Genomic DNA, 27,959 nt, shown 5'->3' with positions numbered 1-27,959 from the left:
AGAAGTTTAGGATCCACCTTTAACTCATCTGAAACTTTCCCTTAGGGAAGGTGATAGTTTTGTTGAATGTGCTGCCAAGAAAATGCTACTTCCTAGCCAGGCCACTAACCACTGTCTCCTGCCTGGAAAAAATAGGAATTTAATACCTACCGGTAATTCCTTTTCTCGTAGTCCGTAGGGGATACGGGGATGGTATTACATAGTAACATAGTATTTGAGGTTGAATAGAGGCAAATTGCCCATCGTGTTTAACCTGTTTTAAGTTGTGAGGATTCTACATACTTGCTAAATAATGTTTTATGACTAGTTAGCTACTATAACTCATGTTACCCCCGGATTAACCATGTTGATATTTTAAGTATAACCTTGGATAGCTTTTTCATTCAGAAATTTATCCATTCCTTTTTTAAATCCAATTACAGAGTCCGCCATTACCACCTTCCCTGGCAGGGAATTCCACATCCTGATTGCCCTAACAGTGAAGAGCCCTTTCCTCTGTTGCGTTCAGAACTTTCTCTCCTCCAGTCGCAGCGAGTGCCCACGTGTCCTAAACTGTGTTCTTTAAATAAATAATTCCTCTGACAACTCTTTGTGATGTCCCTTTACATATTTGAAGATATTAATAATATCTCCTCTTAGGCGCCTCTTTTCTAGTGTATACATATTCAGCCTAGTAAGTCTTTCCATATAGTCCAGTCCTTCTAAGCCTTTAATCAATTTAGTAGCTCACCTTTGAACACTTTCAAGTTCACTGATGTCTTTTTTATACAATGGTGCCCAAACCTGAACACAATATTCCAGGTGCGGACGTACCAATGCCTTATACAGCGGCATGATTACATCAGAGTCCCTTGTCTCAATTCCCCTTTTTATGCACGCTAGCACCTTACTTGCCTTCTTTACTGCGTTTTGACATTGGGTACGGTTATTAAGCCTATTATCAATGAATACCCCCAAAACTTATTCCAACTCTGTTTCCCCTAGGCGTTCCCCATTTAATAATATGTAGAATGCAAGTTTGTTTTTAGTCCCAAAATGCATAACCTTGCATTTGTCTGTATTGAACCTCATTTTTCATTTAGATGCCCAGAGTTCAAGTTTAGATAGATCATTCTGCAAGGACTGCACATCCAATTTTGAATTAATTACCTTACAGTTTAGTATCATCTGCAATTATTAGTACCATGGGGTATAGATAGGATCCATTGGAGCCTGGCACTTTAAGAAATCTTCAGTGTGTGCTGGCTCCGCCCCTCTATGCCCCTCCTGCAGACTCAGTCTAGGAAAACTGTGCCTGAGAAGACGGGCATACTTTGAGAGAAGGAAAATAGACAAGAATAACGGTGAGGCAACGAACCAACACATAACAGTGACAAAGGATAGCAACGCTAACCAGAACAGTAACAGTGACCGCAACAGCAGACCACCCCCCCCCCTCCGAAAAAAAAAAAAAAAAAAAAAAAACACTTACAACAAGGCAAGCAGAAAACACGAAGCACTGAGGCTGGCGCCCAGTATCCCCTATGGACTACCAGAAAAGGAATTACTGGTAGGTATTAAATTCCTATTTTCTCTAACGTTCTAGGGGATACTGGGATGGTATTAGTACCATGGGGAAGTCCCAAAGGTCCTAGAACGGGTGGGAGAGTGCTGAGACCCCTGCAAAACTGGTTGACCAAACTGAAGGTCCTCACTGGCCAAGGTATCGAACTTATAGAAATTCACAAACGTGTTTGAACCAGACCAAATAGCTGTTCGGCACAACTGTAAGGACGAGACACCACGGGCAGCAGCCCAGGAAGAACCCACCGACCTAGTGGAGTGGGCCTGAATAGAACTTGACAGTGGCAATGCTGCCGAAGAATAAGCCTGTTGGATAGTCATACTGATCCAACGAGCAATGGACTGCTTGGAAGCAGTACATCCAATCTTGGTAGCGTCGTAAAGGACAAAGAGTGAGTCAGTCTTCAAAGCCTGAACTACGTCCAGGGACTTTGGAGCAACCGACATGTCAGACTTCACCGGAACCACTATCGGTTGATTTATGTGAGAAGCCGACACCACGTTCGGCAAAAAGTGTGGGTGAGTCCTGAGCTCCGCCCTATCCTCGTGGAATATCAAATAAGGGCTCTTACAGGATAAGGTCCCCAATTCCGACACACGTCTCGCAGAAGCCAGTGCCAGCAACATGACAGTCTTCCAAGTAAGATATTTCAAGTCCACCCTGTGTAAAAGGTTCAAACCAGTCCGATTGGAGAAAGGTCAGGACCACATTGATATCCCATGGAGCCGTGGGAGGGACAAAGGGCGGTTGAATGCGAAGGACACACTTTAAGAACGTCTGTACCTCCGGAATCACAGACAACTGCCTCTGGAAGAATATGGACAAAGCCGAAATCTGAACTTTGATGGAGCCTAACCGTAGGCCAAAATCCACGCCTGCTTGCAGAAAGAGCAGGAAACGGCCAAGTTGAAATTCCACAGTAGAATATTTTCTACCCTCACACCAAGAAACATATTTCTTCCAGATACGGTGGTAATGCTTTGACGTGACCACCTTACGGGCTTGGACCATAGTCGAGACAACCCTGGAGGGAAGACTTATCCTGCTAGAATCTCCCTTTCAACTTCCATGCCGTCAAAAGCAGCTGCAGTAAGTCTGGATAGACAAACGGCCCTTGTTGAAGATCTTTGAGAAGAGGTAGAGGCCAGGGCTCTTTGAGACACATGGTTAGGAGGTCCACATAACCAGGCCCGGCGAGGCCAATCCGGGGCAATTAGAATTGCGTGAAAGCATTCCCGTTTGAGTCTTTTTAGAAATCTGGGTATATGAGGAATTGGAGGGAACAGATAGATGAACTGGTGAGTCCACGGCGCCGTTAGAGCATCCACCGCGGCAGCCTGCGGATCCCTCTTCCTGGAACAGTAGTGACGCAGCTTCTTGTTGAGACGAGAAGTCATCATGTCCATCAGCCGGCGGCCCCACCATTGAACTAGCTGTTGAAACACCTGAGGGTGAAGACCCCATTCCCCTGGATGGAGGTTGTGTCTGCTGAGGAAGTCTGCTTCCCAGTTGTCCGCTCCCGGAATGAATATGGCCGAAATAGCCCTTGCGTTAGCTTCCACCCAGAGGAGTATCCTTGACATCTCTCACAGTGCGGCCCTGCTTTTTGTTCCTCCATGTCGGTTTATGTGCACCACCGCCATGGCGTTGTCCGACTGGACCTGTATGGCCTGATGTTGGAGGAGAGAGGAGGCTTGTAGAAAGGCATTGCAAATAGCCCTGAGTTTCAGAACGTTTATCGGAAGAGAAGACTCCTGACTTGACCACCTGCCTTGAAACTAAGCCCCTTGGGTCACAGCACCCCAACCGCGGAGGCTCGCATCCGTTGTCAACAGAGTCCAAGATTGGATTCCGAGACGTCGACCCTCCACTAGGTGAGAGATTTGTAGCCATCATAACAGGGAAATCCTCACTTTCAGCAAAAGGGATATTCTCTGGTAAATGTGTAGGTGAGACCCCGACCACATGTCCAGTAGATCCAGTTGGAATGGACAGGCATGGAACCTGCTGTACTGAACTGCCTAGTAGGACGACACCATTTTGCCTAGTAGGCGGATGCAAAGGTGCACAGAGCTCTTGTGGGGCATGGAGCGGACCATAGCCTGAATTGTCAAGGCTTTGTCCATAGGGAGAAATACTTTGAGACACAGCGTCCAGTATCATCCCCAGGAACTGAAGTCTCTGCAACGGTTCCAGGTGTGATTATTGTAAATTTAGGATCCACCAATGATAAATAAGATGACGCGCAGTCAGGTTGATGCATTGCAACAGCCGCTCCCTGGATACCGCTTTTACGAGGCGATCGTCCAAGTAAGGGACTATGTTCACTCCCATCATGCAGAGTTGCAGCATAATTTCCGCCATAACTTTTGTGAACACCCTCGGGGGGCCGTGGAGAGGCCAAAAGGCAAGGACTGGAACTGGAAGTAGCGGTCCTGTAACGCGAATCTGATATAAGCCTGATGAGGGGGTCATATCTGAATGTGCAGGTATGCATCTTTGATATCCAGGGATATCAGGAATTCCCCTTCTTCCAGGCCAGAAAACACAGCTTTAAGAGGCTCCATCTTGAACACACGCAGATATGGGTTCAGAGATTTGAGGTTCAAGACTGGCCGTACCAAACCGTCCAGTTTCAGTACCACGAATAAACTTGTATAAAATCCCTTGCCTCTGAGTAGAGGAGGGACTGGAACAATCACCTGTGTGTGGAGTAGTTTTTGAATGGCGTCCTGCAAGGTAACTCTTGCTACAGGTGAAGCTGGTAAGCCCGACCTGAAGAATCTGTGAGGAGGGTGTCTCTGAAATTCCAACCAGTAGCCCTGGGATATGAGGTCTCTCACCAAAGGGTCTTTGCATGACTCCGCCCAAACCTGGGCAAAATATTGCAGTCGAGCACCCACCTGAAAGTCCCCCTGCAACTGGGGCCAACCGTCACGCGTAGGGATTCGTGGAGCAAGATCCGGAAACCTGGTCCATTGATCCAGCTGCCGCTGGTCTGAGATTTACCTCGATTTCCTCTAGCTGCATTTGAGGCATCCCTGACCCTGCCTCTAAATCTGGCCACACAAAAGTACTGTAGAGAGGGACCGGTGTAGGGATGTCTTGCCGGAGGAGCTGCAGATGGCAGATAGGTGGACTTAACTGCCGCTGCTTGAGAAATCCACTTATTTAGCTCCTCCTCAAACATGGCATCCCCCGTGAAGGGAAGATTCTCCACGCCCCTTTTTGGAATCAGCATCCGCTGTCCATTGTCGCAGCTATACAGCTCTTCGAGCGGAGACCGCTATAGCCATGGAACGGGCATTAATGAGGCCCATCTCCTTGATTGCCTCACTCAAGAAGTTAGCAGAATCCTGGAAATGTTGCAGTAGAGTCAGGATCTCATCCTGAGGCATAGCGTCAAACCCATCAATTATATTACCAGACCATTTGGGCATGGCCCTTGTGATCCAACCACAAGCAATGGTGGGTCTCTGTGCGACACCTACTGCAGTGTAAATGGATTTGAGTGTAGTCTCAATTTTACGGTCAACAGGGTGTTTTAGGGAGATAGCACCAGGTACAGGCAGCACAATCTTACGTGACAGCCTGGACACTGAGGTATCCACAATCTGAGGATTCTCCCACACCTTCCTATCCTCAGGGGGGAAAGGAAAGGAATTCAGAAACCGGGGTTTGAAATTTCTTGTCAGGATTAACCCACGCCTCTTTAAAAAGTGTGTTTAATTCCTTGGAGACAGGAAATGTGGCAGTAGATTTTGGTTTTACATTAAAAAACAACTCTTCATCAGGTTCTGCCTCTTTATCTGGGATGTTGAAGACTTCCCTAATAGAAAATATTAGAGCCTCCACACCATGAGACATTGTTACCTGTGTCTAAGTCTACCTCTCCCTCTTCCAAATCTGGTATGTCATTTTCAGAGTCAAATTGGAGTGCATGTGGGAGTGTGCGTTTATGCGAGACCAGCAGGGGGGGCTGAGGAGCATATATGTGGTCAGCAGTATGAACTAAAAAACCATCCACAGAATTTTAAGCATTTGTCATTCCTGCCTGGCAGTAGCCAATTCAGAGTTAATGTTAGAGAGTTAATGTTAGATATTCCCTTAAATGAATCCAGCCATTCTGGTTCCTGTGTGCTTCTTCCCTGAGAAGGCAGAGTGTATTGAGTATATAACAGAGATCCCCCTGGAAAAGGAGAAAACTGTTTTACAGGATGGACGCATAGCCTTTTTGCCAGTCATGCTGATACAGCAGAACACACACACACACACACACACACTAGCAGTGAAATAACAGACCCCAGACAGCCTGTACGGAGTGATATAGAGAGGGATGAGACCAGTACACAATGCCACAACAGCTAAAGCAGTGCTTTGCCGGGCATAAACTAGAGCCTTAGATAATCTAACTAGTTTTCTGACAATACATATGCTCCCCCTGTTCTACAAATACCCCTGGTACCAGTACAAGGTGACTAGAAGATTTTTGGAGGAGCAGCGCTTCCCTGCATGCAGCCTGGAGTCTGATGCAGCAGGAAATGCCACCACTGAGCCGCTGGTCCCACTGTCCGGGAAGCCCCGCCCCTTTAATGGCATGCGGTCCTTATGCATAATTATACTTGCAGTTATCTCCAAAATGCAGAAAACGTGGTTAAAACCCCTTTATGCGCCAGCCAAGTGCCATCCGCGCCCTTATGCCGCCAATGTAACCAGGGGCCCGCTAACCGGGACCGCGGTTTCTATACTCACTGCACCAGCGTCTTAAGCTCTGTTAGGGGTGGCGGCATGTTGTCGGCGTGAACGCACACCCTGGGGGTAATGCGAAAGAGCACCTCAGGAGCTTTGTCCTGTCAGCGGGGATCCGGACCATTAACCCTATAAGAGGTTGCTTCGGTCCCCCCATGAGTCCCATGACGCAGGCAGACTGGTGCCAGCCAGTGCTGCCTTAAAAAAAAAAAAAAAACTTAAATAAAGTTTTGAAGAAAACACTCTGGAGTTCCAGAGAATGCACCCGGCTTCTCTGGCACATTTTTCTAAACTGAGTCTGCAGGAGGGGCATAGAGGGGAGAAGCCAGCACACACGAAGATTTCTTAAAGTGCCAGGCTCCAATGGACCCAATCTATACCCCATGGTACCAATACCATCCCAGTATCCCTTAGGACGTTAGAGTCATGTCATGCAACTCTGATGACCAGGTAATTGCTGCGACACAGATCAGGTGAAGCAGAGAGTCTAGCATTTAGCACAGTTTAAACTTTGTACCCCCATGGTACTTAGAGCCCTCCTCCTCTTAGGGGTATTCAGCCAGACTGTCAACAGTCACATTGAGTAAATAGCCATTAAAAAAAAACAAAAAACGAGTTTTATGGTAAGAACTTACCTTTGTTAAAACTCTTTCTGCGAGGTACACTGGGCTCCACAAGGATTGGACAATGGGGTGTAGAGTAGGATCTTGATCCGAGGCACCAACAGGCTCAAAGCTTTGACTGTTCCCAGAATGCGCAGCGCCGCCTCCTATATCACCCCGCCTCCCAGCACAGCAGCTCAGTTTTTAGTTAACCAGCCCAATGCAGTAGCAGGAAAAGAGACGACAACGGTTAGTAGCCACATACACCACACTCTCACGACAGGACAAGAGTCAGCTGCTAATGCCAAACCAACCCAAAGAAGCTAAGTGCATCAGGGTGGGCGCCTTGTGGAGCCCAGTGTACCTCGCAGAAAGTTTTAACAAAGGTAAGTTCTTACCATAAAACTCGTTTTCTGCTGCGGGGTACACTGGGCTCCACAAGGATTGAACAATGGGGATGTCCTAAAGCAGTTCTTATTGGAGGGGACGCACTGTAGTTAGTGGGCACAAGAACCCGGCGTCCAAAAGGAAGCATCCTGGGAAGCGGCAGTATCAAAGGCATAGAACCTTATGAACGTGTTCCCTGAGGACCATGTAGCCGCCTTGCACAATTGATCAAGGGTCGCACCACGTTGGGCCGCCCAAGAAGGTCCAACAGACCGAGTAGAATGGGCCGTAATGTGAGCAGGAGCTGACAGACCAGCCCTCACATAAGCATGTGCAATCACCATTCTAATCCATCTGGCCAGAGTTTGCTTATGAGCAGGCCAGCCACGTTTGTGAAATCCAAACAAAACAAAGAGAATCAGATTTTCGAATAGAAGCAGTTCTCTTCACATAGATACGGAGAGCCCGTACCACATCCAAAGACCGCTCTTTGGGAGACAAGTCAGGAGAGACAAAGGCCGGAACCACAATCTCCTGATTAAGGTGGAATGAAGAAACCACCTTAGGTAAATATCCGGGACGAGTCCTAAGAACCGCCCTGTCACGGTGAAAAATCAGATATGGGGAACTACAAGACAAGGCACCCAGATCCGACACTCTTCTAGCAGAGGCAATAGCCAGCAAGACCACCACCTTAAGGGAAAGCCACTTAAGGTCAGCTGAACCAAGAGGTTCAAATGGAGGCTCCTGCAACGCCTACAAAACCACCGACAAGTCCCAAGGAGCCACAGGCGGGACATAGGGAGGTTGGATACGCAACACACCCTGAGTGAAAGTATGATCAGGTAAAGTCGCAATTTTTCTCTGAAACCACACCGACAAGGCAGAAATATGAACCTTGAGGGAGGTCAGACGCAGGCCTAAATCTAGGCCTTGCTGCAGAAAAGCCAAAAGTTTGGCTGCACTAAACTTGGAAGCATCATAATTGTTAGATGCGCAACAAACAAAGTAGGAATGCCAGACCCTATGATAAACCAGAGAAGAAGCCGGTTTCCGGGCCAGAAAATAGTTTTAATGACCCCTTCAGAAAACCCCTTAGCCCCTGCAGGTCTGAGAATCAGTGCCGCCTGGGTCACGCTGGAGCTACGAGAAGCAGATTTCCTTTTTCTTGCTTGAACTTCCAAACTACCCTGGGCAGGAGCGACACCGGAGGCAACACATACGGCAGCCGAAACCTCCACGGCACCGCCAGCGCATCCACAAATGCTGCTTGAGGATCCCTTGTCCTTGCTCCGAAGACCGGAACCTTGTGATTGTGTCGAGACGCCACCAGATCCACGTCTAGAAGACCCCACTTTTCCACGAGGAGTTGAAACACTTCTGGATGGAGGCCCCACTCGCCGGCATGCACGTCCTGACGACTGAGAAAGTCCGCTTCCCAATTCAGGACTCCCGGAATGAATATTGCCGATATGGCCGGTAGATGGCGTTCCGCCCAACGTAGAATCCGTGAGACTTCCTTCATTGCCAAACGGCTTCGAGTGCCGCCTTGATGATTTATGTAAGCCACTGTGGTGGCATTGTCCGACTGTACTTGAACAGGACGGTTCTGAATTAAATGCTGGGCCAGGTTCAACGCATTGAAGACCAACATTCTGGAATTGCGGGCGATCAAGAGGAGAGATTCCTCCTTGGTCCACCAACCCTGAAGGGAGTGTTGCTCCAGCACCGCGCCCCAACCTCTTAGACTGGCATCTGTCGTCAACAGGACCCAGTTGGATATCCAGAAGGGACGACCCCTGCACCAGTGTTGGTCCCGGAGCCACCAGTGTAGCGACAGACGGACCTCCGGAATCAAGAGGATCATTTGAGATCTGATCCGGTGAGACAGGCAGTCCCGCTTGGCTAGAATCAGCCTCTGGAGGGGGCGAGAATGGAATTGAGCATACTCCACCATGTCGAATGCTGATACCATTAGGCCCAGCACCTGCATTGCCGAATGTACCGACACTTGCGGACGAGAAAGGAAGCAACGAATCCTGTCCTGAATCTTCAGGACTTTCTCCTGAGACAAGAACAACCTCTGCTTGTGAGTGTCCAACAACGCTCCCAGGTGCACCATGCTCTGTGCAGGGACCAGGTAGGATTTCTTCCAGTTGATGAGCCACCCGTGGGCTTGTAGAAACCGGACCACCATATCCAGATGACGCAGGAGAAGATCTGGGGAATTTGCCAGGATTAACAAGTCGTCCAGATACGGTAGTATCCTGACCCCTTGACGGCGGAGTACCACCGTCGTAACTTTGGTGAAGACTCGCGGAGCCGTTGTTAAACCAAAAGGTAACGCCCGAAACTGGTAATGTAGGTTGCCAATAGCGAACCTCAGGTATTGTTGATGTGACACTGCTATAGGAATATGCAGGTAAGCATCCTGCATGTCCAGGGAGACCATGTAGTCCCCAGGTTCCAAGGCCAGAACTATAGGGCGAAGGGTTTCCATACGGAACTTGGAAACCTTCACAAACCTGTTCAATGCCTTGAGGTTGAGAATGGGCCGGGAGGACCCATTCGGATTCGGGACTAGAAACAGCGGAGAATAGTACCCCGGCCCCTCTGAGCAAGAGGCACCTGTACTACGACTCCTGTATCCAGGAGGGTCTGTACCACCGAATGTAGAGTTTTTGCCTTTGTCTGGTCCAAAGGGACGTCTGTCTGGCAAAATCGATGAGGAGGTCGGTATTTGAAGGCTATGGCGTAACCTCGAGTGACGACTTCCCGTACCCAGGCATCTGAAGTGGTCTTCAACCATTCCTGGGTATACCCTAGAAGCTGGCCCCCCACCCTGGGATCCCCCAGGGGGAGGCCCGCCCCGTCATGCGGCAGGCTTATCGGTCTTGGCAGCTGGCTGACGGGCAGCCCAGGCTCTTTTGGGCTTCGGCTTCCCAGGTTTGGAAGTGCGGGCCTGCTTATGGTACGCCTGACCTTTTGCTTTACCTGAAGGACGAAAGGACGTACCTTTAGCCTTCGACACAGAAGGAGCGGTATTAGGCAGACAGGCAGTTTTGGCAGTAGCCAAGTCAGCCACAATCTTATTTAAGTCCTCCCCAAACAGAATATCTCCCTTGAAAGGGAGTACCTCCAAGGTTTTTCTAGAGTCCAGACCCACAGACCAGGATCTCAGCCACAATATCCGCCGAGCCAGGACTGACGTAGTAGAGGCATTGGCTGCTAGGATACCGGCATCAGAAGCCGCCTCTTTAATATATCGAGAAGCTGTGACAATACATGACAAGCATTGTCTAGCATGGTCAGAAGAGATTTCAGCTTCTAACTCCAAGGCCCATGCTTCAAAAGCCTCTGCAGCCCATGTAGTGACAGGTAGAGCTGAGGAAACCACCATCCTAGCCACATGCGAGTCTACTGGAGGAGGCTTTTCCCAATTTTTAGACAGCTCTGGCGCGAGGGGATAGCGAGCCAGCATCTTCTTTTGAGGCACAAACTTCGTACCCGGGTTTTCCCAGGGTTCCTGACGTATATCCACTAGGTGGTCAGAGTGAGGTAAAACTTGCTTAATCACCTTCTGACGCTTGAACCTATCTGGTTTCTTAGGAGGGACGGATGGCTCGGGATCATCCGTAATCTGTAGAATTAACTTAATAGCCTCCAAAAGATCAGGAACATCCACATGTGAACTACCCTCCCCATCAGCCTTATCTGAGTCAGAACCTGAGGGGTCAGTAAATGTGCCGTCTTCATCAGACGAGGTGTCAGTCACAGCAGTGGATTGTGAGGAGATAAGCGCTCGCTTAGAGGACCTCTTGGACTTAGGCGAGCGTTGGTCAGACTTTTTAGTAGTCAAGGACTGGTTCAACTTCCTTAATTGAGCAGATAAATCGTCCGCCCACGGCGGGTTAGCTGCAGGGACCACATACGGTTGTACCGGCATTGGGGGTCCCATAGGGGGTGTTAGTTTATGAACTAGCGTATGCAGAAGCGTGGAAAAAGCGGCCCACGGTGGGTCAGTATGTGCCTCTGTTGCCACAGTCCCACTGGGGGGCAAGGAGCCCCCAGAACCAGAGCCCACAGCTGCTATATTCTCCTCATATGGCCCCGTGGCGTCAGCAACACTGGCAGTGTGTTCAGCCCCAGAACCGTTACCCTCAGAAGCAGACATGATATAACTTGCAGTATGAGGTTAACACAGTACAATTATCAGCAGCACTATACCTCTGAACCCAAACCCCTGCGCAGTGTAGTCAGCACTAGCAGAGATAAAGGAGAGATATGGTGACTAAATCACAGAGAAAAATACGTAATACAGTATATCTTTGTGAAAATCCTATATTAGATAACACCTGACGCACCAAGCCCCCTCAGGTTATGGAATATAGGGATAGCAGGTTGAGTGAAAGACACGAAATGGACACCACTCAGCTATCAAATGCACACACAGAAAGTTATAGTTTGTACAATGCAGAGGTTATTACTGACAATAATACTGCACTGGACTAGCTTACACAGCTATATAACAATAGATATAACAGTACACAGTAAGAACTGGATGTATATCACAGGGTAATTGTACTATAAAACCCTGACTAAGTGCACTCTTTCTTAACTATCACTGTCTAAAAAGGCAGGTAGAATACTTAAGTGTCATGTAGAGGCACAGCGCTGACAACCAGGCGGCTTTACATAGGAGGATTTGCCCAAGCAGTCCCAGGAACAGTGAGCTGAGGGATAATGGCGTCGCAGACAATGACAGGGAGTGAGGAAAAGACAGATATGCAGCTCCAGGGCGGGAACACTTGCTAGAAATGGCGCCCTGGGGCTGGGGGAGGGGCTTCAGGTCTAAGCCTTATCCCCTCTGCTGGCAAAACCACCGGGTACTGTGGGCGATATAAGAATTGGTTTAGAGAGAAAACCTGACCTGCGCCCATGCCCTGGTGATCTAGTGGGATCACCTGTATCCACAGTGTCCACCGCCAGCGCGCGCGGCCCGCCTCCCACTAACCGTGCCGGATCGCGATAAAGACCGGGTCCCGCTTGCGGGACCCACTTACCACCTCCCGAAGCGCGTCACGCGATCCTGGAGAGCCCCAGCCGTGTGTGTCTAACGTGAAGAAACCCGGAGCTTCCGCTGTAGGTACCCGGCAACAAGGGCTCGGGAGTGTACAGCACCGCTGGGGAGAGCTGGAGCTGCAGCAGTGAATGTCACAAGACATTTACCACCGCTGCTGCCCTTGAAGTCTTCACTTTTTACCTCTTAAAAAGCTTTTCTTAGGGCTGCTTGGAGCAGCCCCTCTGTTAAGTGCCTGCTTACTGCAGCACCAACTAACAAAACTGAGCTCCTGTGCTGGGAGGCGGGGTGATATAGGAGGCGGCGCTGTGCATTCTGGGAACAGTCAAAGCTTTGAGCCTGTTGGTGCCTCGGATCAAGATCCTACTCTACACCCCATTGTCCAATCCTTGTGGAGCCCAGTGGAGCCCGCAGCAGAAATTAAAATAAAGGTGCTAGAATTCATGGGCCAGTGCTTCACAAGTACCCCCAAACACCCAGTGTGGAGTGTGTATGTTCTCCCTCTGGTGCCACAAGATATTTCCACGCTTAATGTAATAACATTCCAATTTCTAAAAACAAACTAGGTCATCAGTCAATACACTTGCCTCATTTTCAAAGTTGTATTCTTCGTCATATGTTAATTTCTTCATCACCGCGAGCATTATAGCCTACGGGAGGGAAGAATAACACTAGTCTAAGAGCAAAGGAACTGAAAATATGCTTACATATATACACCATATTTATTATTGTGGATTTAACATCACAATAATAACATAAAAGGCTAAACTGCATAGACGAATACAGAGGTACGAATCAAGGAGGACAATTATTAAAATTGGCTACAGCATCAATAACAAATAAAAATATGTATGTAAAAGGGAAGACTTCTATATAAATTTTATTTAATTTAATACAAATTAATAATTTCATTCTCACTGGAAATGGAAAAATCTCTTGTAAAACAAATGGAATAAACAGTGCACATACTAAAAACAGAAGCTGAAGGCTCAGTCGCATAAGTCTGGAATCAAATTCCAGAGCCAGTGTTATGTGGTGTGGCTATGTGGATGGAGTAAATCAGTGACTCATGAACTTTTATGGGCATGTGCCTCCAAAATTTTAACAAACAGTAGCCCTCTCAATGGCCTTAAATGATGATAGATTTACCTCTGGTCGCTCGAGAAATAAGGAGTTTTTTTTTTTTGCAGATGCAGAAAACTACTATTCCCAACATCTGCTTCTGGATTATCTGCTGGGACTTGCAGTTCCACCACAAGCGCGGAAGTCACAGCAATATTGGTATTAGAGAGCTGCTTTTGCTGTACCATAACCCTTATTCTAAGTATTCTCTACACACCCCTCCTCTAATCTTTTACCACCTCCTGTCCCTACCAAGATAAATTTATGCTGGTTTCTCCATTCTTTCACTCACTTCCGCTCTGCTTATGTCATCATATCTACCCATGTATTGTCTATTCTCCCAGGATGTAGTTGGTATCCCAATATACGGAATGCCGGCAGTCAAAAGACCGATGCTGGAATCCCGAAACCTGTCAGGATGCAGACGCCGGAATCCCTACAGCCAGAAACCCGAACAAGTATGCTGGAGAGTGTTAGGGTTAGGCTTCGGGGTGGGGGAAGGATAGAAGATGGTAAGTTTTAGTTTAGTTGCTTGTTTTTTGTCAGGATCGTGGCAGTCGAGATGCCGGTGTCAGTATTCCGACTGCCAGCATCCATTTTGCCCACAGGTAACTGCCCTAACTTATGTTGACTGGTGTAATAAAGAGGAACAGTGTACTTAAGGGTTGTCGTCTCACAGCAAGGCTTGCAGTTTAAGGGAAAAGGTTGTCCTGGTGTGGACTGTGATAAGACAGGAGCCGTCAGTGAGGAGGGGCAGAAGCCATGACTGCAGCCGAAGGCTACCCACCAGGCTATTTGCCAGCTAGGGTAATCACGGGGTGATACTTTCAGCATTAGGAATTACTGAAATAATATATGATCAAGAGTATTGAAGACATTAAAAAGGAAACTTTACCAAAAGCAATTCCCAGTAAAAGAATACATTATACACATCTCACATGCAGGAGTGAGGACTGCTTACCTCCACATTAGCCTTTTGTTGCTCTGAAAGCAAAACCAACTGTAAAATGACAAAAGGTAGCACATTATTACACCAATGCAGATTCAGTACCTAGGTAATCTATTTAAAAAACATACTTCCATAACCTAGAAAAAAATGTTGTACCATATCGCCCTTTGATGTCACAGAGTTAAGAGGGGTACTGACGGGAGAGATGTGTGCTGAGCGATCTTAATACAGACCGCTCAGCACACATCTCTCCCCCCGCTCAGCACAGCGCAATGTGCAACAATGCTCTTCTGTGTACCAACCTGTTTCAGGATGTGCAAATACTCGTAACAAAATCCAATGATATTAGAAGAGATATCATCATCTTCATGGACTAGCAACTGCAACATCAGAGGCACTTTCGATTCAATAGACAGCAGTGTGTCTTGGGCACTCTTCATATCACAAGTTTTCACTAATTTAGTCCAGCTAATGATCAGAGACTGTCCCATTCCATTCACTAGCTTTGAGAATCTGGCCAGGAAATCCACATCTTCCTCCTAGAGCAAAACATTCAGTAAATCATTACTTGTGGAAGATCAGGAAGCACACTGTACATACGTAAATCAAGGCACCATCTCACTGGCAGGAAATACTAATCTATAAATTGGCTAAAAATGTGCAGTGCAGAAAAAAAAATGCTCTCAGCATCTGCTACTCTTGTTAAGAGCAAAAACTACAATAAAAAAAAAAAAAAGACTAATTTACACACACGATTTGAAGTGAACATTAAACAATTAAATACAAAGAAAGAGTATACTAAAGGGTCTGTTTGCACTGAAACACTTGTCTATGAGCAACAATGAGTGGGTCCTTTCACATGAAAAACAGGTGTGAAATGCATAGCTTAACGGTATATAATGCATGTTATTATGTGAATGGAAAAACAAGTGGTTGCCATAAGATTCAATGATCCCTAAAGACAAATGACTTTTACAACTAGTAACATTATTCGAAACTGATATAATTTAAACGCACAATGGGGGCAGATTCAATAAATTTGGGGGAACCCAAAGTAATGGGACTTTGTTGGAGCAATTCAGTTGTTGCTCCGATTGGGTGACCATTACTTCTGACACACAGCCGCTGATAATCAGTGAACGGGCTGATGGGGATTTTTTTATTTTATAAGTTAGGTTTGGAAATATATGAACATTCAAAAAAGGCTCGACACAAAAAAGAAACAAAAAAACAAACAAACAGAAAAAAAGATTATGTTCTCACCCGTTATATACTTTTCTTGGCGTCCACAGGGATGACACTGGATATAGATGGTGAGGTGGAGTCTGGGCACTAAACGGTTAAGTTTCTTTCCCCAGCAGCCCAAGCTCCCTCTTCTCTATACCTCTCCCCCAGCCTACAGGTTCAGTTAAGTTAATAAGACTAAGGCTCTTACAGCAAGAGAAAAAAAAAGAGAAGGAAGACCGGCACACACTCAATTCAAACACACAGTGGGAGGAGAAAGGGGGAACCGGCAACAGTGCCAAACCCCACAAGCCAGGTGCTGTAGAGTGGGCACCCGGACATCTGATAGACCAGGACTGTTTACATCAGGACTTTAAGCCATTGGTGGAAAAACTCTGGAACCTGGAGAAAGACTGACCCTTGCCTTTCTCCTGCGGACAAAAGCAGTGAAAATCAGACACCTGGGGGCTGCCACAGAAAGCAGTCTTGGGACACAGTTACCGTAGCCACGACCATGTCCAATTCTGTACTAAGAAGAAACTCTCAAAAAAAAACTCTCAAAAAAAAAAAAAAGGTAGGGCCTCAAAGGCCTACTTAAGAGTCTGCATCGGCGCACCAGGTAAGAAGCCAGAGACTCTGGCAGCCAGGAGAGGCTGCCAGAGCAAAAAGCAGACACTTTAGAGGTTAGGATGCCTGTGTCAATGTACACCTCACAGATAGGAGCCTGCATCCATGATATGCTCCACCAAAGACAACAACTCTGTTATGCGAGTACCAGAAAAGGGACCATCCTCCATGGCGTCTGCCCAACGTCTAATGACCTTAACCACTCAAGTGGACAATAGCTCCCGCATTAGAGTAAATTGCCTTAAGAAAGTTCTCTAACTCCTATCTATCTGATCCTTAAGGGAGGCCATGTTATAGTTATAGGAAGCATAGTAGATTTGACCGGGATACGGTGATTAGGTCGACGACTATTGGTCGACATGGAAAAGGTCGACAAGAGTTTTTTAAAAAAAAAATCAAATCTTTTTTTAACCTTTTCATACTTTACTATCCACGTGGAGTACGATTGGGAATAGTAACCTGGCGCGCAAAGCGAGCCATGCGAGGGGACACGATGCACTACTTGGGGTTCCCAGTCACTTTACGCAGAAAACTACACCAAAAATGGTTTAAAAAAAAAATAAAAAATCACATGTCAACCTTTTTTCCATGTCGACCAATAGTGGTCGACCTAATGACTGTTGACCTAAGTGTGGCTGACTTAATGACCCATACCCATTTGACCAGTCAGGCGATATGAGCATCTACCATAGGAGGGGACTCCCATTTGGCCAGATCTGCATATGAGAGCTAACAGAAAGCAGCAATGCACTAAGACTTGGAGCACTTGCTAGGGTGAGCCCATTCCTCCGCTAGGAGGTCTTCAACCTGAGCAGAAGAATGGAACTCAGCAGAAGAAGGGACACCGGTGCCAAACCCTGCACCAACTGGACAAATAGTGCTCAACAATCCAAACTCCGCAAGTGAGGAAGTAGCTAAATGTATAACCTGACTACAGAGAGTGAGGTAAATCTCTCTGGGGAGATGTTGAGGCATGCAATGTGCTAAAATGGCCACCCAGCATCTAATGAAGGGAGGAGAGAGAGGAGTATACTTAGTGGCAGGATGCCTGCAAAAGGGAACGCTCCAATGGGGTAGAGGAGGGGCCAACATCTGGCAGGACACCAGGGCAATGGCCGCTATGAAGGATAGTGTCCTGGTACCATAAATATTGCCCTGGTGGTCTAGTGGGGTGCGTAGACAATCTGGTCCCCACTGCCAGCACTGCTGGTGTTGGTCCAACGGCGTGCTGCCCACGAAGGACCTACAGAACAAGTACAATGAGCTGTCACTCATTCTGGAAGGGGAAGATCAGCCTGTGTGTATGCCTGTGATATGGTCCTGGAACTCCATCTAGCTAGCGTCTGCTTATTTACAGGTGAGCCCTTCTTATAAAATCCATAAAGTATGAAAAGAGAATCCGTCTTCCTGATGGAGTCCTTGTGTTACATGTATATTAAGTATATTAAGGCCCGGACCATATCCAGCAAAGCTTCACCTACTGAAAGGTCCGATGATTGGACAGCTGGGACTAAAAAAAATTCTCATTCAGATGGAAACTGGATACCACCTTAGGCAAATATCTGGCTTTTGTTCGAAGAACAGCTCTATCTGAATGAAAAACCAAAATTGGGGAACGGCATAAAAATGCCCCCAAGTCTGATACGCTACGTGCAGAGGCAATAGCCAACAGAAACAATGTCTTCGCTGTGACCCATTTAAGGTCTGCCAAATCCAAAGGTTCAAAAGGGTACTTTTGTAAGGCCCTTAGAACTAAAGACAAATCTCATGGAGTCACCAGAGGGACAAAGAGGATGAATCCGAATAACTCCCTGTAGAAATGCCCGAACATCAGACAATGGTGCTAACAGTCTCTGAAACCACACTGACAGGGCAGAAAAGAGGATTTTGGTACTTACCGATAAATCCATTTCTCTGAATCCTCTAGGGGACACAGGAGCATCCATTTACATTAGGGGTGTGAAGCTTGCAACCGGAGGTGCGGCACAATCTAAAATTAGCATTGTGTGCACAGCCGGCTCCTCCCCCTTCACATCCCTCCTCCCTCAGTTTGGAAAATTTGACTGAGAGAATAGGACATGATACTATAGCACCTGGCGAGGAACCGAACCGTACATGTCAAACAGTATCCAAGAAACGGTTAACCGAAAAACGAACGCTGTTTGTACGAACTGTTTAAACGAGAACTTCGAACACAGCAGGCTGACAGCACCGAGGCGGGTGTCCAGTGTCCCCAGGAGGATTCAGAGAAATAGATTTATCGGTAAGTTATAAAATCCTCTTTTCTTTTTCATCCACTAGGGGACACTGGAGCATCCATTTACATTAGGGGACGTCCCAAAGTTATCGCCAAGGGAGGGAGTGCTGTCGGTGGCCTGCAAAACTAAACGTCCGAACTTAGAGTCTCCAGACGCAAAGTTATCAAACCTGTAATATTTCGTGAACGTGTGGGCTAAAGACCACGTTGCCACTCTGCAAAGCTGAGTAGTGGAAACACCTTGGGCATCCGCCCATGAGGCCCCCACTGATCGGGTGGTAGAAGCACCCGCCTGAACCGAAACCTGTGTTACAGGAAATATAAGCTTGCCGAATGGCAAGTCAAATCCGTCTAGACAAAAGACTGCATAGGTGCAGGCCAAAACTTCTTTGGCCCATCTAAAAACAAAACAAATGGTCCGACCTTCGGAAAAGTCGATGTAACCTACACGTATACCCCTAAAAGCTCGGACAACATGCAAAGACACGTCCCTATTTGCAAGACCCATCTGCAAGACCCTAGGAAGAGGGGACCATGCATGGCTGGTTTACGTGAACCCCCGAAACAAACTCTGGAAGGAAATCTGTTCCTGTACGGAATTCCGTCCTATCCGCCTGAAAAATGAAAAAAGGACGTCTACCCTATAGGGCTCCCAACTCATGAACCCGCCTGGCCGAAATCAAAGCAAGCAATAATGTGATCTCCCAAGAGAGATATTTCAGGTCTTTCTTGCAAACAGCTCAAAAGTTTGAGTTCTCAAAAACTCAAACTCCAAAGTTTAGTCCTCCGGCGCAGTGGGAGGACGAAAAGGGGAACGTATGCTCAGAACCCCCAGTAAAAAGGTTTGACCTCTGGCAAGGATGCCGTATGGAGAGAGCCGAAAGTTGAACCTTCAGAACGCCCAGTATCAGTTCTACCTCTAGACCGGCCTGAAGGAAAATTACAAGTCTGGATAAGTGGAAGTTCGTCGAATTCCACCCACGTACCTGACACCAGGCCATATATCTCTTCCAATCTATGTAGTAGTACCTAGCGACAACCATCGTAGAAATGGCCGTTCTTGGTATCCCTCTGTCTCTTAAGATCCGGGTTTCAAGAGCCACGCCGTTAAACGCGACCTGTGCAGGACTGGTGATGAAACGGTCCCGGAGATAACAGGTCCTCCCTCCGAGGCCACCGCCAAGGATCTTCCCCTAGTAATCCTAGCAGTTCTGAGTACAACTCCTGCGGGATCAGTCTGGTGCGATCAGGATCGCCCACATTCGTACTCTTTTCAACCCTTTCAGAAACCTGGGTATGAGTGGGAAAGGAGGAAAAATGTAAACCCTCCTGCAACACCAAGGAAGCGTTAATGCGTCCACTGCGTCTGCTGCTGGATCCCTTGTCCTGGACACCTCTCTGGGCAGCTGATGTTTTTGTCCAGACGTCATTAGGTCCACTTGAGGTAGACCCCATCTCCATACCACAATGTCGAACAACCGTGTAGGCACCACTCTCCCGGATACATGTCCTGGTGACATGAGAGAATCTGCTTTCCCAGTATTCATCCCCTGGAATGAACACTGCCGAGGATGATGCGTCGCCTTTCTGCCGACAACAAGAACCTTGTGTCACCCCTTGGCGCCTTCCTGCTCATTGTTCCTCCTTGACGGTTTAAGCAAGCCGTCGTCATGACATTGTCCGATCGTATCCTGACGTGTTGACCCATGACTAGGTCTTCGGCTAAGTACACCGCTCTCAGTTCGAGAATGTTTATGGGCAGGTTGCTCTCCAGTAACATCCATCTGTCCTGAAACTGATGTTTTTCTAAGACGACACCCAAACCTCTGAAACGGTCGTCTGTTGTCAGGATCCTCTAATCCCAAATGCTGAATCTCTTGCCAGCTGCGAGATTCCTATGTAACAACCACCAATTTAAGGAGGTTCGTATGCGCGGTGGAAACCGGATTCTTCGATATAGAAACCAGTGCGAACTTGCTCCCTAAGCAATGAGGTTTATCTGGAATAGTCGAAAATGAAGTCTGCCGTATTGGATAGCGTAGAACAACGGCCTCTTCCCGAGAAGTTGCACACAGAGGTGTAGAGAAAACGTTTGTGTCTCAGTACCTGAGCAACTAATCTTTGTAGGACCTGGACCTTATGCTCTGGTAAGAATACTCTCAATGGTACCGCGGCCAAGATGAAATCCAAGAATTGAATCCACGGAGTTGGCATGAGGTCGGATTACTGTAACATCACAATCCACTCATGTTGAATGAGAAAATGATGCAACGTCTGAACCTCTTTGATGAGCAGTTCCTGAGATATTGCTTTATTCCTTAGATCGTCTAGATAAGGTATAATCATAACTGCCCTGATTTTCGTAAAGATTCTTGGAGCTGATAGACCGAACTGTAACACCCTGAATTGGGAGTGATCCGTCACCAGTGTGAAACTTAAGTAAGCCTGGTGTCCAGACTGGGATATGCAGATATGCCTACTTTATGTCCATGGATACCATGCACTGGCCTTGTTCTAAGCCTGCCATGACCAACTGGAATGATTCCATCCGGAATTCATAGACCCTGAGAAATTGGTTTAAAACCCTTAAATTGAGTATCGGTCTGACCGTTCTGTCTGGCTTTCGGCGCGACAAAAAGATCGGAATAGAAAACCCGTTCCTCTCTGAGAGACGGGAACTGGAGTATGACCCCTGACCGTAGCAAATCTGGAATTGCTGTCAGTAAAGCTTTTGCTTTCTGAAAGCCCGAAAAAAAACCCCAAAAAACTGGTAGTCAGGCCTCTGTTGAAAATCCAGTTTGTACCCCCTGGGCGATATGGTTGGTTATTCAAAGTTCAGGTGTGGTTTTGGCCTAGATGTCCCGAAAACCTTTCAGACGTGTGCTCACCCAGGGGGGACCCTAGGTGAGTTGGTAGGTCGTCATGCCACGGTTTTGTCAGGTGTAGCCTGTTTTCTGCTTGCTGCCTATGAGCGGTCTCTACCTCTGCTGGAAAGGACAGCGATTTCAATTTATTAAACGCTGGTCCCGAATAACCACTCTCCACATGTGGAATGGTTCTTGTATAAGGAGTAGGCAGAAATGTGGACTTTGTAGCATGTGAAATGAACTTGTCCAACTGTGGACCGAAAGGTATCTCACCCCCAAATGGGCATGGATTCTACCGCCTTCTAGGCATCAGAGGCTCCTTGTGCTAATATCCTTAGAGGCTTGACCAAGTATGAAACAGATACCCGAATGTCATCCGCCAGTTGGGAATCTCTTCCAAGCTATATTCCAGACCATGCTCCCATAGCCTTGTTTACCCAAACACAGACGATCGTAGTTCTCTGTGTTGCACACCTTGTTATAAAAATCGACTTCAAAGCTGTGTCAACCTTATGATCTGAAGCATCCTTTAAAGTCGTTACCTTAGGAATTGGTAAGCTTGTATTCTTTGACACCTTCCTAGGTAAACATCCACTACTGATGGAGTCTCCCACTTATTCATTACACCCTTAGGTAAGGGGTAAGTAAACCGCTGCGGAAATTGAAAACATTTATCAGGGTTCGTCCTTAAACCTCCTCAATTTGAGATAGAAGAGGTTTAGGAATGGGAAATCCTGCTGAAAGCGGTGTTCGAGAGCCGAATCACTCGAAATCCTCTGGATCCGTAACGTCTTCTACCTGAAAGTTTAGTATCTCTTTCACTGCGTCAATTAAGGGATCCAAACCAGAGATTTCAGTGTCCTCTTTCGGAAAATCGGCGTCCAGGTGAGATTTAATTAACTCACCCTCTGTATTAATGAGAAGACCCTCCTCCTCTTTCCGCATAATAGGAAGAGGTCTTTTAACTGCCTTGCGCACATTTTTTTTTTTTTTGTGTGCGGGCGGTGTCAATTTGATGAGAAATTCTTCCATCTTTTTTGAGAATCCCGCAGCCCATCCGATTGCCGCTTGCGTGATTCTGTCATCACCTTGGAGAATCTATCTGCAAGGTTGTCTTCTCATGACCCAGACGGAGCACTGCTCCCAGGTGGAGCGTCCATGTTTAATCAGAAATCGCACACACCGGAGCTGCCAACCCGTCTTTGGCATGTTGACTAAACCCTGTACCAGACTGTGTCGCAGCGCTTTCACCCTTTAAACTAGGAAGAGAAAGACTGTGATAGAAGACGGAAGCAAGGGTATCGGACTTGCAACCCTCACACACCCAACTGTAGGTCAGTTACGATGGTAGAGTTGGAATCCACTTGCTTCCTCGTATTTTCGTCAGGATCTTTGCAATAGAAATCCATTGAAAATATTGATAAGACTCATGTTTCAGGTTAGATCCTCATAGGATTTATATAAATTTCCCCAGCAGAGGGAGTTAATATCTAGTTTCGCCAGCAGAGGGAGTTGGAACTACACAAACATCCCTCGTTTATCCCTTTCTTTTAAAGAGGGGGAGGGCTCATCCATGCCCAGTATATTTGGCGCCTGACTGGAAATAAAAAGATGGCCGCCTTTAAAAAATTCTATACACCTCATTTCCCTTTCTAAACACTAACTCTGGGCCGCTGACCAAAGGGAAGTTGACAGAGCGCACTGCACTCTCGATCCCCGATGTCCGCCCCCGCCCGAAGGAATCACCCCCGCCGTGCGGCACTCACTCTGGCCGCCGCGCTCCGGGACCGCTTTCCTCCTGGTCCCGTAGCGGCTGCTGACAGGGGATACAGTGCGATACCACTGGCCGGCGGCGCCTGACTAACGGATACTGGCCCGCTCCGGGACAGATGACAGGGGACGCCCCACACTGCGTTACCGCTGGCTCCTTCAGTCCCGTAGCGGCGCGTGCTGACTAAAGGATACCGGCCCGCTCTACACAGCGTGACCGCAGGTCAGCGCGCTCCGGGGTTGATCTTCTCTAAGCCCCGTAGTGGCGCCTGCTGACAGGGGACGCCCCACACTATGTGACTGCTGGCCTCTGTGCTGGGAAAGTGAAATATGTTTAGCCCCTTATGTTAAACGCAGCCTCTAACAACATGTACTCACAGTTGGCGTCTTCAGAGAGATGCAGATTCCTTTAGCAGGAACCATTGTCCCTCAATGTTTAACTTAGTCCCCCTTTTATTAGGGGGACGCAGCCTTTTTTCTTTTGTAAAGCCTACACCCTTTTTCATTAGGTGGGATCGGGCATTTTGTCTTTGAAAGCCTGCACCCTCCCTTTAGTTAGGAGGGATTGGACCAGTATAAATAAAAAATAATAAATAAAAAAAAATAAAATAAAAAATAAATAAATAAATCTTCAAGGAGCAAGAGCTCCCTTCTTGTGCTTGTACCTCCTTGGCACAATTTTCCAAACTGAGGGAGGAGGGATGTGAAGGGGGAGGAGCCAGCTGTGCACACAATGCTAATTTTAGATTGTGCCACACCTCCAGTTGCAAGCTTCACACCCCTAATGTAAATGGATGCTTCAGTGTCCCCTAGTGGATGAAAGAGAAATATTAATAATCTTCAGAGAGGTCAGACGAAGTCCCACATCCAATCCGGCTTGAAGAAAGGCCAGGATTCAAGACTCTTTGAATACCTTAGGGTTATAACGTTTGACAGCACACCACTGGAAGTATGCCAGGCTCTATAATATATTGAGCAGGGCCTGTCTCAATGACAGGCCCTGAGAAATCCTTGGATCTCAGCAGGGGTGACTAAAGAGCCACGCCGTCAAAGACAGGCGAGACAAGTTCGGGTGCTGACAAGGACCCTGAGACAACAGATCTGGTTGCAAAAGGAAGTGGTTGAGGATAGTCTATTGACAGACTCTGGAGGTCGGCGAGGTAATGATCTGGGCCCTGTCAGAGCAATCAGTAGTATTGTACCTCCTTCCTGTTTGAATTTGCGAATTACCCTGGGAAAGAGCGAGACTAGGAGGGAAGAGGTACGCTAGATGTAAGGACCTATTCACTGTAAGGGCGTCCACAAATGTTGGTTCGGGTCTCTTGTTCTGGACCCATACACTACACTGTAAGCTTGTGATTGCGATATGAGGCCATCAGATCCCCATCCAGTGTGCCCAATCTTTCTACCAGAATCTGGAATACCTCTGAGTGGAGCACCACCACTCTCCTGGGTGAACATCATGCTTAATGAGGAAGTCCGCTTCCCAGTTTATAAATCCAGGAATGAACACTGCAGATATTGTTGGAATTTGTAACTCGGCCCATTCGAGGATGTTCTTTACCTCTTGCATTGCCATCCGACTGCGTGTACCTCCTTGGGGATTCAGGTAGGCTTCCGCAGTGGCGTTGTCTGACTAAACCTGTACCGGTTCTCCCAGAGTAGCTTCCCGAGCTAGAATGAGGGCCCTGCGAACTGACCGAAGTTCCAGGACATTGAATGGTAGAACTCTTTGTTAGAGTCCAACATCCTTGGGAGTACTGGTCAACTACTGCGCCCTCCACCCAGAGGGTGTTGGTCCCTGAACCTGTAACAACTGTTGAAGAGCAGTAGACGATGCAGCTAGGCTATGTGCTGAACTGTTCAGTGTATCCACCCATGGGGGGAGGGGGGGCATAGCTGTGACTGGTATGGTCGGCATTAGTAAAAAAGTAGCCCAAGAAGGTTCCTGGTTCACAGTTAGAGGGGTAGACAGAGGCACAAAACGAGGCAAGTGAGGGAGCAGCAGGCTGCTTGTTGCCCTTGCTTCTGCTAGACATAGCTGCAGGGACTTGTATTACACACAGTAAAAACAGTGAACAATGTGCAGCCCAGGCAGCATGCGATTTTTGTGGGTAGTAGGGTTTTAGCGCTGTATAACCTGACTCCGGAGAGGTATACAGGTAGACTGGACCCAGAGTTCCCAGAGACTTCCAAGCCTGCAAAGATGGCTGCTGTTAAGTCTCCGAGGGGTAGAGGAGAAGCTCAGAGGCAAACGAGCATTTTCTCCTATCCAGTTTTATACAAAGGTATCATGCAGGCACATTGCACTTTTGCTAATTCATTGTGTTTTTATCAACTTGTATGATTTTATACTAGTGAAACAGCTTGATTTATTACTTATTATATTGTTTATGTAACGCTCTGGAAACCTTTATTTAAAATAAGATTTTACTTACCGGTAAATCTATTTCTCGTAGTCCGTAGTGGATGCTGGGAACTTCGTACGGACCATGGGGATAGACGGGCTACGCAGGAGACATGGGCACTTTAAGAAAGAATTTAGTTCCTGGTGTGCACTGGCTCCTCCCTCTATGCCTCTCCTCCAGACCTCAGTTAGAGAAACTGTGCCAGAAGAGCTGACAGTACAAGGAAAGGATTTTGGTAATCCAGGGCAAGATACATACCAGCCACACCAATCACACCGTATAACTTGTGATAAACTTACCCAGTTAACAGTATGAACAACAACAGAGCATCAGATCCACCCTGATGCAACTATAACATAACCCTTATTTAAGCAATAACTATATATAAGTATTGCAGAAGAAGTCCACACTTGGGATGGGCGCCCAGCATCCACTACGGACTACGAGAAATAGATTTACCGGTAAGTAAAATCTTATTTTCTCTAACGTCCTAATGGATGCTGGGGACTCCGTAAGGACCATGGGGATTATACCAAAGCTCCCAAACGGGTGGGAGAGTGCGGATGACTCTGCAGCACCGATTGAGCAAACAAGAGGTCCTCCTCAGCCAGGGTATCAAACTTGTAGAACTTTGCAAAAGTGTTCGAACCCGACCAAGTAGCTGCTCGGCAAAGCTGTAATGCCGAGACCCCTCGGGCAGCCGCCCAAGAAGAGCCCACCTTCCTTGTGGAGTGGGCCTTAACTGATTTTGGCAGCGGCAATCCAGCCGCAGAATGAGCCTGCTGAATCGTGTTACAGATCCAGCGAGCAATAGTTTGCTTTGAAGCAGGGTCACCCAGCTTGTTGGATGCATACAGGATAAACAGCGACTCAGTTTTCCTGACTCTAGCCGTTCTGGCTACATAAATCTTCAAAGCCCTGACCACATCTAGTAACTCGGAATCCTCCAAGTCACGAGTAGCCACAGGCACCACAATAGGTTGGTTCATATGAAAAGATGATACCACTTTTGGCAGAAATTGTGGACGGGTCCGCAATTCTGCCCTATCCATATGGAAAACCAGATAGGGGCTTTTATGTGACAAAGCCGCTAATTCTGACACACGCCTAGCCGAAGCCAAGGCTAACAGCATGACCACCTTCCACGTGAGATATTTTAACTCCACGGTTTGAAGTGGCTCAAACCAGTGTGACTTCAAGAAAATCAACACCACGTTAAGATCCCAAGGTGCCACTGGAGGCACAAAAGGGGGATAAATATGCAGCACTCCCTTTACAAACGTCTGAACTTCAGGCAGAGAAGCCAGTTCTCTTTGAAAGAAAATAGACAGGGCCGAAATCTGGACCTTAATGGAACCCAATTTTAGGCCCAAAGCCACTCCCGACTGTAGGAAGTGAAGGAAACGGCCCAGCTGGAATTCCTCCGTAGGGGCATTCCTGGCCTCACACAGAGCCACATATTTTCGCCATATACGGTGATAATGTTTAGCAGTCACGTCCTTCCTAGCCTTTATCAGCGTAGGAATAACCTCATCCGGAATGCCTTTTTCTGCTAGGATCCGGCGTTCAACCGCCATGCCGTCAAGCGCAGCCGCGGTAAGTCTTGGAACAGACAGGGCCCCTGTTGCAACAAGTCCTGTCTTAGAGGCAGAGGCCATGGGTCCTCTGTGAGCATTTCTTGCAGATCTGGATACCAAGTCCTTCTTGGCCAATCCGGAACAATGAGTATTGTTCTCACTCCTCTTTTTCTTATGATTCTCAGCACCTTGGGTATGAGAGGAAGAGGAGGAAATACATAAACCGACTGGAACACCCACGGTGTCACTAGTGCGTCTACAGCTATCGCCTGAGGGTCTCTTGACCTGGCGCAATACCTCTGTAGCTTTTTGTTGAGGCGGGATGCCATCATGTCCACCTGTGGCAGTTCCCACCGACTTGCAATCTGCTTGAAGACTTCTTGATGAAGTCCCCACTCTCCCAGGTGGAGGTCGTGCCTGCTGAGGAAGTCTGCTTCCCAGTTGTCCACTCCCGGAATGAACACTGCTGACAGTGCGCTTACGTGATTCTCCGCCCAGCGAAGAATTCTGGTGGCTTCCGCCATCGCCACTCTGCTCCTTGTTCCCCCTTGGCGGTTTACATGAGCCACTGCGGTGACATTGTCTGACTGGATCAGAACCGGTTGGTCGCGAAGCAAGGTCTCCGCTTGACGTAGGGCGTTGTATATGGCCCTTAGTTCCAGGATGTTGATGTGAAGGCAAGTCTCTTGACTTGACCACAGACCTTGGAAATTTCTTCCCTGTGTGACTGCTCCCCAACCTCGGAGGCTTGCGTCCGTGGTCACCAGGACCCAGTC

At 47.6% G+C, this 27,959-nt stretch overlaps 1 protein-coding gene across 3 annotated transcripts in view; it reads right to left on the bottom strand.

Moving 5' to 3' along the window:
- XPOT (exportin for tRNA) overlaps positions 1–27,959 on the bottom strand; it is a 288,220-nt gene that overhangs the window by 128,625 nt on the left and 131,636 nt on the right. For all 3 annotated transcript variants that reach the window (XM_063927565.1, XM_063927566.1, XM_063927567.1), the window contains 3 exons: positions 14,756–14,992; positions 14,466–14,504; positions 12,970–13,032 (listed from right to left, as the gene is read on the bottom strand). In XM_063927565.1, coding sequence (XP_063783635.1) covers positions 12,970–13,032; positions 14,466–14,504; positions 14,756–14,992 — 339 coding nt within the window. The remainder of the gene's footprint in view (positions 1–12,969; positions 13,033–14,465; positions 14,505–14,755; positions 14,993–27,959) is intronic.

Source organism: Pseudophryne corroboree, chromosome 6 (genome assembly GCF_028390025.1).
Source record: "Pseudophryne corroboree isolate aPseCor3 chromosome 6, aPseCor3.hap2, whole genome shotgun sequence".
NCBI classification, from domain to species: domain Eukaryota; kingdom Metazoa; phylum Chordata; class Amphibia; order Anura; family Myobatrachidae; genus Pseudophryne; species Pseudophryne corroboree.
The sequence above is the reverse complement of the archived record's forward strand: the minus strand, read 5'-3'. Positions and strand labels throughout refer to the sequence as shown.